Source organism: Rhinolophus ferrumequinum, chromosome 16 (genome assembly GCF_004115265.2).
Source record: "Rhinolophus ferrumequinum isolate MPI-CBG mRhiFer1 chromosome 16, mRhiFer1_v1.p, whole genome shotgun sequence".
Lineage (NCBI taxonomy): Eukaryota > Metazoa > Chordata > Mammalia > Chiroptera > Rhinolophidae > Rhinolophus > Rhinolophus ferrumequinum.
Genome location: NC_046299.1, coordinates 5,964,004 through 5,977,140, shown reverse-complemented (window position 1 = coordinate 5,977,140; position 13,137 = coordinate 5,964,004). Strand labels below are relative to the sequence as shown.

The 13,137-nt window shown below is 40.3% G+C and overlaps 1 protein-coding gene across 3 annotated transcripts in view; it reads left to right on the top strand.

The window, feature by feature from the left end:
- ZRANB1 (zinc finger RANBP2-type containing 1) overlaps window positions 1-13,137 on the top strand; it is a 51,622-nt gene that overhangs the window by 35,228 nt on the left and 3,257 nt on the right. For all 3 annotated transcript variants that reach the window (XM_033131008.1, XM_033131010.1, XM_033131009.1), the window contains 5 exons: window positions 2,406-2,593; window positions 7,224-7,377; window positions 8,529-8,600; window positions 9,142-9,340; window positions 12,738-12,858. In XM_033131008.1, the coding sequence (XP_032986899.1) occupies window positions 2,406-2,593; window positions 7,224-7,377; window positions 8,529-8,600; window positions 9,142-9,340; window positions 12,738-12,858 (734 nt within the window). The remainder of the gene's footprint in view (window positions 1-2,405; window positions 2,594-7,223; window positions 7,378-8,528; window positions 8,601-9,141; window positions 9,341-12,737; window positions 12,859-13,137) is intronic.

Here is a 13,137-nt window from a genome sequence, read left to right as displayed (position 1 = left end):
TGAGTTATAATCCACTATAATTCATGCAATTCACCATTTGAAGTTCTGTTTAAATTTAAAAAAAAAATCACTTTATTTGAAGGCAGACCGGGTGACATTGTAAATCTTAATTCCAGAGCACAGCTAACTTTGTTGTGCTGTTTGATCTGTACCCCTCATTGTGCCAGTTAGTTTCTAGTTACAGAAATCCCTAGAAACATTAGAGAGGAAATGAATTCTTACACAAGAATTTGTAAGATGAGGTTCTTTCAGACGTCAGCTAAATTGAGAGTTAGCTAAAAATAATGAAGATGGTGATTTAGCAGATGTCCCCTTCCTCCATCCAGGAGAATGAAATCAGTTAGTGTTTAGTTTCAGATGACCTCATCTTGTCTTTGGAAATAAAAATATCTAGTATGTGAGTGTAAATTGATCAGATATTTTTGGTCGTTGGGTTGCTTTTGGAAGGGCTTGGAACATTTCTTAGGACATACAAGGAAATTATATATACATACGTATTTAGGTTAAAGCTAAAAACTGTAAAAGGTGCAGTGACACTGCACACACTGGAAATAGAGCTTTGGTAGGACTGAAGGGAACAGTAGTTCCCTTGATGAGGAAACACTACATATTCAAAAGGAAGCAGAGCGGGGCATGTTCAGTTCTTAAAACAAAACAAAAACAACCTGCATTAAGTTATTCACAAAGTTAGGAGGCCTACCAGATTCTCCATCTGTTCATTAAAACAGGTTAAGCAGGTGTTTTAGAGTTCTTTTGTACTTGGCTCTTTAACCATAGATTTGTTTTGATTTCGACTAGTACTTTCTGGGTCTGTTGTTAAGGCTTGCCCTTTTGAGAAGATGCACCATCCTCGTCTCATGAGCCAAGTTATGGTTTAGCCCTGATGACTTCTCCAGGAGACTCTGCCTCATAAGGGTGTTTTGAGGCCGTAATGTATTGGAGGTGGGGGTTCCGGCTGGACTTAGGCGTTTATATCGAGTGTATGAATCTGCATCCACTGCTGTGAAAATACAGATGCCTTTAAGAAGGCGTTCGCATTTGATATCGTGGATTCTTAACCTGAAAAGTGTATGTGGGTGGGGCAGGGGTCACTGTGTGGGGGAGAGAATCTAGATTTCTAGAAAGGATCTTTGATACCAGAGTTTGAAAACGTTTGAAACTGGCCTTTTATGGCTCACAAATGTGCTGAAAACCTGTTTGAGTTTCGGGGTCATCTCTTTACTGTCCTGTGTGTCTCCCATTGCCCGTTGTAGTGCTCTGCGGTCACGGGCATTCCTTGAATGTGGGAATTTGAATGATCATTTTAAAGCTGGTGTTTTTAATAACGGGGGGAAATGTGGCATTGTAGCCATCTCTTACACTCTAAGGAATAGCTCTTATTTATTTAATTCCTAATTCAAAATAACAATTAAAAATGCTTTTTAAAAAAATACACTCAGAATATTTTTAGTGTTAGCATTTTACCCAACACACTTTTCCTGATGTTAACGTAGGAAACACTATAATTTGGTCCTACTGTCTTGGTGTTTTTTTTTAAAACACTATTTGTACATTTGAAGTTAACACCTTCATTTTTTGCCAAGGCTAGTTATTATCCATAGAAGTAGTATACTGCTTAGTAAGTAGGATTATTGTCCTAACGTTAATTTGTGTTAAGATTTATAACATGGTTCAGTGGGAATGGAAACTTCTTTATGGATTTGGGAAAGGTGATACTTGTTTTATTATCTCTCTGCTCTTAACGGTTTGTAATGTTTTTGTAGCACGTTTTTGTTCAAAAATCATCTGGCTCAAGTTTTACTGTATTAATAATTCTTAATGGGTAAAGGAAGACTTGGCTATGGGAAATTGTGAAGTCGAAACATTGCTTTTACTTACAATGAAAATGGTTTTAATTGCTCTAAATTGTTTCAAAGCTCTACGCAGTCTGGAAGGCTCAGAATTTGTTTTGATTCAGCTTCAGACACGGGTGTAAAGGGTTAAGGCGGCCCAGCGCTGACGGGAAACACCCCCGTCCCCTTGGTTTCTGCACAGTCAGGACCAGAGCAGGAGCTCAGTGTGTTCTGTGAAGTCTGGTTTGTCAGACTAGACGGCTGACGTCTGGTCTCATTAACATATTCCCGTGGTTCCTCTGAACCCCCCCAGAGCATGGAGCCAGCACTGATGTGAAGGTAAGTGCCTAACTAGGCAGTTCTAGTTCTGGAAAGAAGTTCAAGGGAGGGGAATCCACACATTTTCCTTCTATTCTTTAGGACATTTAAACGGTGTCCGAGCATCCTTTAAATGGTGTCCCAGGATTCAGGAAGCCCAGAGAAACACTTAAGAGTTTAGAGTGAATGCTATAGGTTTATGCTTTTTGAAGAAAAACAGAATTAAACTCTTTCCTGTCTTGATGCTTGTTTTAGGGGTTGTGGAAGGTGATTTAGCTGCTATCGAAGCATACAAGTCATCAGGAGGGGACATTGCACGGCAGCTGACAGCAGATGAAGTGCGCTTGCTGAACCGTCCTTCTGCTTTTGATGTCGGCTATACTCTCGTCCATCTGGCCATACGCTTTCAGAGGCAGGACATGCTAGCGATACTGCTTACGGAGGTGAGTGCGGCCGGTGGCGAAACTTCTTTTACAGGAAGGAGAAATGTGTTCTGTACTTTGCGTTTTTGGTGGTGTAATGTTTCTCCAAACACTTCTTGAATGTTTTAGATTCTTCTTTCCCCTCTTGAAAAGTATGTTCAACTTAAGAGACATCAACAGTATATAATTCTTAAGGGTATATGCTTTTAAAACAGGACATTTTGCCACAGTATGTGAATCATGTTTGACTTAAAAAAACTGGCACGTATCTATCATTCATTCATTCATTCATTCATTCCACTAATAAATATTTATTGAGTACCTGCTGTGTGCCAGGCCTGTCCTAAAAAGGGGATATGATTGTGAAGACGTTGGCTCCTCCTTCAGTGAGTCTCCAGGAAAGTAGAGAAATAAACAGGTACTTCTGCACAGCCAGTGCTTTCGTAGATGGAAGTGGCAGGTGCTGGTGGGAGTACTTGGGAAAGTGTTTTGAAGTATCTACCTTCTTACCTAGAGCAGCTAACATTTTAGCTCAAATCTGAAGGAGGAGTGGGAGTTGGCCTCATGAAAACTGGGTGGGAAGGAAGCAGTTGAGGAAGCAGCGTGGTGGTATTTGTGCTGAGGGAGGGGGAGCGTGAGAGAAGCAGGGGACGAATATAAAGGATCTTCTAGACCAGGGATTTCGAAGGTTATTCGGAGGGCAGTGAAAAGGTTTTGAAGAGTGTCAGGTAGAGAACAGGAATGACAAGTCAGGTTGTGTTCTGGCGGCTGCGGGTTGGTTAGGAGGGTTACTGCGTGACGATGGCAGGCACTGGGGCAGAACGGTAGTGGCAGAGGGAATGGAGAGAAGTGGGCTGGCTGGGGATTGTGTGGTCCTGGAGTCGGGTAAGTGGGTAGGCTGGGTGGGGGCGTGAGGACGTAGGGATCCAGCCCCTTCTGAGGTTTCTGGCTTAGGTAACGACGGGGGCTGCAAAGGAATGCTTCAGGGTGCAACTGTTTCATCCAGGTTAGTTTTTTAATGGTAAGAGAAATAGGGTAATACAGAGTGTCAGCTCGTTTGTGGATTCAAATGTCGTCAGTATACATTCTCTGTGTGCTTATGCATATTTGTTTATTCACATGTGCCAATATTGGGGAACCATTATGTACAAAGCGTGTGGGGGATTAAGAAATGTGAAGGTGAAAGGAAAGCATGACGAAGGTGGCTAGTCATTGTGTTCAGCTTGTCAGATGCCAGTGAAGCCGGGATACCTGATAGAGGAAGGGGAGGCTTGATTGACAGTCATGATGATAACAGGGCAGGCGTCCTGAGTGAGCGTAAGGCGGAAGGGGACTGTCTGAGAAGCACCAGTGTGTCTCGAGGGACCTAAGTTCTGGAATGGGATGGAACAGTTAGAGGTAGTTTCTGTAGTGTCTGCGCTCTGGCTCTACGTGTGCTGTGATGCCCAGTTGTGTTGATTGTTGGAGGGGCTAGCATGTGGAGTTACAGTTGCTGGTAGTGGCAGGACACAGGATAGAGAAGGCCGCTGTGAGCTAAGGCTCCAATCTGAGGGGGACTCACAGGTTCCCCTGGGGCTGGCAGGGGACTGGAAAGGTCCTGGGGGGGCTGGCCTACGTCACCAGCCTAAGAGGGAAAGCAGCAGAACCCCAGTGTGTTTATTATTTATTGCTGTGTAACAAAGCACCTCAAAACCCGGCCGCTTAAGACAACCAACACTTGTTAACCTCACACGGTTTCTGAGGGCAAGGAATCCGAGAGCACCCAGCTGAGTGGTTTTGGCTTGAGGTGTCAGGAGGTTGCAGTGGTCAGAAGACTTGACTGGGGCCGGAGGTCTGGTTCCGAGTGCACTCACGTGACTGCTGGCAGGCGGCTTCAGAGCCTTACCATGTGGGCCCTGCACAGGGCTGCTCGTGAAGTGGCAGTGGGTTTCACCTAGAGCAAGTGACCCCAGAGGAGGGTGCAAGCGAGTGACCCCAGTGGAAGCGGCAGGTGTATGTAACCTAATTTAGGAAGTGGCATGCCATCACTTTTGCCATATTCTGTGAGATGCATAGACCAATCCAGGTACAACATGGGAGAAGTGAAAGGGAGGGGGTGTTGTTCCAGGTAAAGAACAAAATTGGTGATGGAGTTTAGTCTCAACGAAGCTAGGTACTACAAAGGACAGAATCGAAGAGCGCCTCAGGGAGACCGGGAGGGGGAGAGTGAGCCTGGACTAAGGGATGTGTCTGCAGAGAGAGATAGCCGAGTACTTTGGGGATGAGAACAACAGATTTTGGGGACGTGTGTCTAGAGCAGGGTTTTTTTTTTTTTTTTTTTTTTAAGTTTAATGTATTTTAATAGCAAACTTACAGGAACAGCACAGAAGACAGACAACATTAAAAACATGTACTTGCATGTAGGACAACTCAGTTAGAAAAGTATAGTGAATGGATGGAATCTACTGTATGATAAAAATGCTACAAACACCATTTAGTTGCCATCAATAAGAAATTTACTTGTTTTAAAAAAATCCAAATGCTGGCATTGTCCAGAAAAATTTAACAGGTTTATTTATAATTGTTATAAAGTTAGAGCAGGGGTTTTAATTGGGGTTTACTACCTGTTGGTAGTCTGGTGGAACCTATGGACTCGACTGCTTTTCAAAATACTGTTTTTAAATGCATAAAATGAAAATAAATAGGATTGCAAAGGATGTCAGTTATAGTTCATCCTTGAACAACATGGGGGTGAGGGGCACTGACACCCCCCAAACAGCTTTTGACTCCTCCAAAACTTAACTACTAATAGCCTTTACCGATAACAGTAGATTAACACATATTTTGTATGCTGTATGTATTGTGTACTGTATTCTTAAAGTAAGCTGGAGAGAATAAAATGTTAAGAAAATAATAGGGAAGAGAGAATACATTTATAGCATTTATTGGAAAAATCCTCATATAAGTGGACCCACCCATGAGTCCCACCCATGAGTTCAAACCCATGTTCAAGGGTCAACTGCATATTGCGATATCGTTATCCAAATGTTAAATTTGTGATCTATAAGAAAATGGATTTTAAATATAGGCAAGAGGTGAGTAAAAATGAAGGATTTAAATTTAAATAAAATTGCTATTCAGGTTCCTGGTCCCTTCCCAAGGTCCTGGGCCCTAAGTTAAGAATTACCAGCCTAAGGAGGTGGTTGAGAATCATAAGGTCGAATAGGCCGGATGGTGAGAGGCAGGCGCCAGGGACGTGTCGTGCATAAGGATGGTGGCGGAAGGGGTTGTGCTGGGAGGCCAGTCACCAGCTGGAAGGTTTCTGTTTGCAATATTCAGGCTTCAGTCCAAGTTGTTTTTGGAAAAATCTTCCCAGGTTTTGGAGAGGGGTTGAGGGTTCACAGGTTGGAATGAGCTAATTTTGAATTTACTTTTGGGATCCATTTTAACACTGGTGAGAAATAGTTATATTCTGAAAAGATTTAATACTTGATGTGCTATAATTTGAGTGTCACTTGAAGATTGGCTTCGTGGAGTTAAGACGTAGTGAGGATTTCTGTTACTGGGAATCCTGTGCTTTCATGTGGGGGGGTTTTCAGAAGAGCATGTCTGATGGTTGTGTTGGGTATGCAGTTTTGGAAACTGTTTGCTTACATCATAGCCATTACAAATAAGTTGTCCACATATGTTATGTAGGTGGCATTATCCATAAAACTTATTCTTTGAGTGGCTTATTGGAAGATCTGCTGCTCCAAAGCCCACTTAAGTCTATAAGCCTCTATTTGGGAAGGTTGCCTAGGATAATGGCTGCAACCCAGAACTGAGCTCCCTGACTCCCTCCGCGTTCACACCGGACCCCTTTCCTTTCCTCCCCAGAAGATAATCATCTTTGATTTCAGAATTCCCTGAACGCACATTTCTTGAGCTCCCCGTAAATGTAAAATACTATCTTTGTATCAGTTGTTGTTATTTATCATTTAAAAAGGAGAGGAAGCTCTCTTTACCTGGAGGTTCTCTGTGGTAGTCACCCTACTGCAGCGCACCTGTTTCATTCCTAAGGGGCAGTGCTTTGCAGGTTTGTTGTCTGTTTACACTTGGAGAAGCCCAATGCTTTTTAAAAATTCAGAGTTCTAAGAAATGGGGAGGGATTTGAGGTCAGTGGGAACTGACCCTCTAAAATGATCTTGTTTTCTTTATTCCGAGTCAAGGTACTTGAAATAGTCTTAACAGAGCAAGGGAATAGTCTTGTGTTTTGGTCTTTCTCCATGATCTGGAATTCCCTGTTTTTTAAGAATTTGTTTTTCTTGGGGGGCGTGATGGTTGTTAGTCTTATTTAGGTTGTTTTCTTTCCTCCCTCCCCCTCCTGTGATGAACCTTTGTGAACACCATTTTATATAAATTTTTACCTGTATCTTTATATTTCCTTGGGATAAAGTTCTAAGAAGTAGAATTACCGAGTCAGAGGATAAAGCATTTTTCTGGCTGTTTTCCTGGAAAGTTGTGCTGATACGTACTTCCACCGGTGAGGAAATACCCAATGCCCCATTTGTTTAAAGAAAACAAAAATACCACCTTGAGGACTGGGAGGTTTGGGTAGTGTCTTTTCAATCCCGCTGTTTCGTGCCTCCGTTGATGATAAATGAGATGCAGAGGAGTTTCTTTTGTATTTAAGGTGTCTCAGCAAGCAGCAAAGTGTATTCCAGCCATGGTGTGTCCTGAGCTGACAGAGCAGATCCGGCGAGAGGTGGCGGCCTCTCTTCATCAGAGAAAGGGGGACTTTGCTTGCTATTTCCTAACTGACCTTGTGACATTCACATTGCCAGCAGGTAACTCCAAATTTCCACTTTGTCCTCGTTATTTTTTCATGTCTGAGTGAACATGTGTCTGTTAGAAAGCAGATAACTTAGCTATTGTATAGTTAGTATTACCCTAAATTACTTGACTACCCCGTTTATACTGCAAGTGACCAGTGTAAGAGCTACTCGTGGAGTCATGTGAGGTCTGGGAGGAGGACAGCAGCTGGTAATAACTAACTTCTTTACGGGCCTCAGGTATTTTAAAAAGTCTGTTTTACCCACTTATTTTTCTCCTTGGTTTTATTTAAAAATAGTATCAGTCTACTTTTTTTTGCCTTTTCATGCCTATTATTTTGAAATTAGGTAGCTGTTGGTTACCTGGTATTAGGAGGTAGCATTAGAACATGGGCTTTTGACGGGTAGAATCATGTTATTTGATTCAAAGATACTGGCATTCTTTTGAAAGTATCATTACTTGCTTTACTCATTACATTAATTTCTGTATTTGTGAAGTGACTTTTCACTTTTCAATCCAGTGATAATCGGAAGTGTGTCTTCCAGGATGGTTTTTGTCATTTGGCATTGAATAAATGCTCCAAACACCGAAAGTTTCTAAAGTAAATCTTCCATCTTGGTTCTGTGTGTTTTGAGCTTTCATATTCAGATGTGAACAGGAGCATTTACAAATAGTAGGAGACAATAACTAAGCCTTTTGAAATCATACAAATTTCATTTGAATTGCATTCTTCATATATTTAAACTTTATCCTAAGTGATTAGATTTTTATTTTGAATTGAAAATAGCTTAAAAACATTAAAAAAATAATTGTTTTAAGGGTAATGGGTTTTACTCTGCTTAATTAGTAACCTGAATAGAGCATAGAAAATTTGAGGAAAATGACAGAGATCTGTGTGCTAAAATTAATGGCTCATTAACTTTCATAAGAAGATTCTAAAGTCTGAAAATAACAGACCTGAACAGAGGTTGAGAGTGTGGGGAGAAGAGAACAGACAAAAGTTTGCATGTAATTAATATTATCATTTTAACTTGAATATCAGATAGCCTTGTTGGTTTTTTCCTTTTATCTTTATTGAAGTGACATAAAGTCGTATATTTAAAGTGTACATCGTGGTGAGTTGACATGAGATGTAAGCAGAGCTTTTAAGTCTCTTTCTTTGTAGATATTGAAGACTTGCCTCCAACAGTCCAAGAAAAATTATTTGATGAGGTGCTTGACAGAGATGTTCAAAAAGGTAGGCATACAATTGAGTATGAGTTACCTTTCATCGATTTCAGTAAACTTTCTGCTTTGTTTTGTAAGGTTTGGAGTCCTTTAGTTTATAGTCAGCTTGTTTTATTTTTATTTTAAATAAGAATGTAAAGTCCTTATAAAGAGTGTTGTGCTGTTAAAAATGCTCCTTCTGTTAATTGTATTTCAGTAAAACGGGGGGAAATGCTTATTCACAGCTCTTAACTGTGATAGAGTGCACGGATAAAGGTATAAAGTTTTTAAACTGGTTTTCTACTTCCTAGTCTAGATGGAGTATATTTTCACATTAAACATTTTTACAAAATAAGTTGTAAACAATTTAATACTTGAGTAGATTATTCTAGAGCCACAAGTTGTTTTGATTGTTCCAAAGATTTACATTTTGATTGACAAGTTTATTTAGGTGTTTATTAGTAAATTACACACGGATCCATTAACTTCTAGAGAACAGGTTCTCTCCTCCACTGGATCGTGCTTGATTGCATGGGTGTGAAATGAACGCGCTGTTTAAATTCCTCATGTAGAGTTAGAAGAGGAGTCTCCAATTATAAACTGGTCCTTGGAATTGGCTACACGCTTGGACAGTCGGCTGTATGCACTTTGGAACCGGACTGCTGGGGACTGCCTACTTGATTCCGTGCTGCAGGCTACCTGGGGCCTCTATGACAAGGACTCGGTGCTTCGGAAAGCCCTGCACGACAGCCTGCATGACTGCTCGCACTGGTGAGCTGGCCCTTCCCTGTACTCCAGGCGCACTTCGGAGTCTGTTCCTCAGAGCGGCGGACGCTTTGTCATGAGGGTTTCTGTGGAAGCGAGGGGAAAAAAAGCTTGGCTTTTGGACACTGAGACAACTTTGAATATCTCAGTGGTTTCTGTACCTTTTAAAGCTAAGCTTTAGAATAGGAACATTTGAAGTTGTAGGAGTAGCCTTAAATATTAATAAGGTCTTGGCTCATTTGTAAGTAATTAATGAGTCCATATTTTTGTTCAACTTTAAAAAGATTATGTTAACATTGTATTACCAGTTTTTGTCTCCCTGAGGCAGGTGGTTTTAAGACCATATGTTTTCATTTTGCAAATTTTCAAACCCACAGAAAAGTTAAACTGCAACAGACACCCCAGTATCTCCTTCATTTGATTGACCAGTTGTTAACATTTTGCCACACACGCTCCATCTCTACAGAAACACTCCCCTTTGCCAGTTGCTTTTAGACATCATGAGGCTTCACCCTTCAGTATTTCAGCGTGGATCTTCCAAGAGCAAGGACGTTTGTCTTCCCATCCGCAGCCTCATCGCCACATCTAAGAAAATCGACATTGACTCACTTATGCAGCATTACAGTCCGTATTCTATTTTCCAGCTGACTCAAAAATACCATACATACATACATATATATACATGTGTGTGTATATGTATATATTCCAGCACCCAGTCAAGTGTATGACTAGTCTGGAACTGTAAATGCACCATTGAAGTATCAGTACTGGAAGCGATGACTGTGATTGCGAATCAGTACCGGTTCCCGGAAAATAAGACCCAGCCGGACCATCAGCTCTAATGCGTCTTTTGGAGCAAAATTTAATATTAATATATGTGCTGCCGAGGCGAGCATGCAAAAAATTAATATTAAACCCAGTCTTATATTAAAATATGACCCAGTCTTATATTAATTTTTGCTCCAAAAGATGCATTAGAGCTGATGGTCCAGCTGGGTCTTATTTTCGGGGAAACATGGTAGTTTGGCCCTTACATTTGTTTGACTTAAGGTATTTTCTTGGTTTCCCACATACATTCTCATTTCGTTATACTATAAATGAGACAGTTGAGGCTGAAAGAGGCTAAATTAAATCTCACCTTGTCAACGATAGTAAGTATCAGAAGTCATTTAAACAGTCACCGAATGTTTTGATCACAACTCGTAAGTCTTTCAACTTTGTACTACTTTTTCAAGATTCTTTTTGGCATTCTGAATCCTTTGCATTTCCATATAAATTTTAGGATCCAGCTTATACTGCAAAAAAGTGCCCTGAGATTTTGATAGAGATTGCATTGAATCTAGATTAATTTGAGGAGTATTACCCGGTTGACGATATTGAGCCTTATAATCCATGGACGTGGAATTGATTTTTTTTTTTTTAAAAATTTTATTGGGGAAGGGGAACAGGACTTTATTGGGGAACAGTGTGTACTTCCAGGACTTTTCCAAGTCAAGTTGTTGTCCTTTCAATCTTAGTTGTGGAGGGTGCCGTTCAACTTCAAGTTGTTGTCGTTTCAGTTTTAGTTGTGGAGGGCGCAGCTCAGCTCCAGGTCCAGTTGCTGTTGCTAGTTGCAGGGGGCACAGCCGACCATCCCTTGCGGGAGTCGAACCGGCAGCCTTGTGGTTGAGAGCCCGCACTCCAACCAACTGAGCCATTCGTGAACTCAGCGGCAGCTCAGCTCAAGATGCCGTGTTCAGTCTTAGTTGCAGGGGGCGCTGCCCACCATCCCTTGCGGGACTTGAGGAATTGAACTGGCAACCTTGTGGTTGAGAGCCCACTGGCCCATGTGGTATCGAACCAGCAGCCTTTGGAGTTAGGAGTATGGAGCTCTAACTGCCTGAGCCATCAGGCCGGCCAATGGAATTGATTTTTGATTGTTAAACCAAACTTGTGTTGCTGTCCCACTTGGTCATGTGTTCCTGGATTTGGTTTGCTTGTCTGTTCTTAATGGGCAAGGTAGCTTCACAATTTAGGTTTTTGTGTGGTGGGCGTGATTATTTGTGCTTATTTTTAAAATTCCCTGTATTGCAATCTTCTTGAGGAGTTTTGAGTGCAATCATTATTTAATTTCTGGCAAACTTAGCTGTCTCATCCGTAAAATGATTCTGGGCACTAACCAAGAAATGTCTTTTTACTGCGCACAGTTTTCAGTTTGTAACAACACTGTTGTGTGATGTTTCTCTTTGAATTTTTCAAAACAGTGCATTTCCTCATTGATGCATTCAAACTTTTTTTGTGTTTCCTAGGTATTTTTAAAGAGAGGTACCCGCATTTTATTTTTAAAACACTTAGCGTTAAAACTTACACTCCTGATTTTAAAAAAAGCCACCATTATCTGGAATAAAATTTTTTTTTCTAACCAGCCAAGAGTTAAACCTCTCTAATATTCTCCTTTAGTCCTTTTAGAAAATTTAAGATGTACTACTTTACTTTTATGGAGCCCTCCATTAAGTTACTGTAAAGAAGCTTGTAACACTACAACATTTAACTATGCTGGAAGTTTTCAACAATACCAACAGAATGTTTTCTTTTGCTTCTTTTACGTAGAATTCAAATACATAAAAGTACCTGGGATTTCTAGTTCTTTGTAAATGAGAGAAATAGAATGTTACAAATAGGTTAAATGTATGTCTTTACTTCAGAGGTCTTTGCAGGCTTGTTTTGTAAGAGTGAACCAAAATTCTGAGATAATTATATCTGGTTTTATTTAATTGTATACTTTTGTTTTTAGTAATTCAGTCTACCTGTTGCCGAGTTTGATTTTCAATCTTCATAATTTATTAGGCTGAAGTATTTAGGAGGGGTATTAAATATAAAGAAAAATTGTTTTTGTAGTTGCAGTGATTTTTTTTTGATTATGTGATAATCATGGAGAAATAATTATATTTAATGAAAAAATCTGAAGGAAGTGACTTTGATATTCTCATGAACATTAGGGCTATTTCCAGTCTATTGTTTATACAGTGACCAAGTAGTGAATACTGTACATTACTGGAGAAATATGTAGTGTCTTTTGTATCCAGCATGTCGGATGATTTTGAGTGAGTTTCTTTTTTTTTTTTAAATTTTTAAACTAATATTAGACAATTGCAATGAACTGTCCTCATCCCTAGTGTTTGAAGTTTTGATAAAAATTTGGTGGATGGTGAATCAAATTATGTCGGAAGATATGTTAAAAGTTGTCTGCTTGCAGAACGGAGGCATTTTTATAGTTTGAAAAATATATTGCAAGCTAAGTACAGATAATAAAGTTACTCATCTTTTCATGTGAATTGCCTAAAAAAAGATTATTTTAAATAACTGATGGGAACATTAAATGTTGTTTATGTAAGGCTTACTTTTTACTGTCTTTTTTCTTAAGGTTTTATACCCGTTGGAAAGATTGGGAGTCATGGTATTCTCAGAGCTTTGGTTTACACTTTTCCTTGAGAGAAGAACAGTGGCAAGAAGACTGGGCGTTTATACTCTCTCTGGCTAGTCAGGTAAGAATGCTTCAAGGCATGTTGCTTCTGTGGCAAAAGTAAGCCTCTCGGTCTGAGTCCCTTGATTTACACAAATAAACCATTTTGGGAGGCGGTGTGGTACAAAGGAGACAGTGCTTGACCGGCGTCAGGAGACTTGGGTTCAAGTCGTGACTGCTGTGTGTCAGCTCGTGAGCATAGGCCAGTCTTCAGTGCAGAACAGGGAGAGTGACTGTTTCTTAGATTAGATGATAAAAACTGTCAATAGTTAAGTTGCGATGGATGTAAGCACTTACGTAT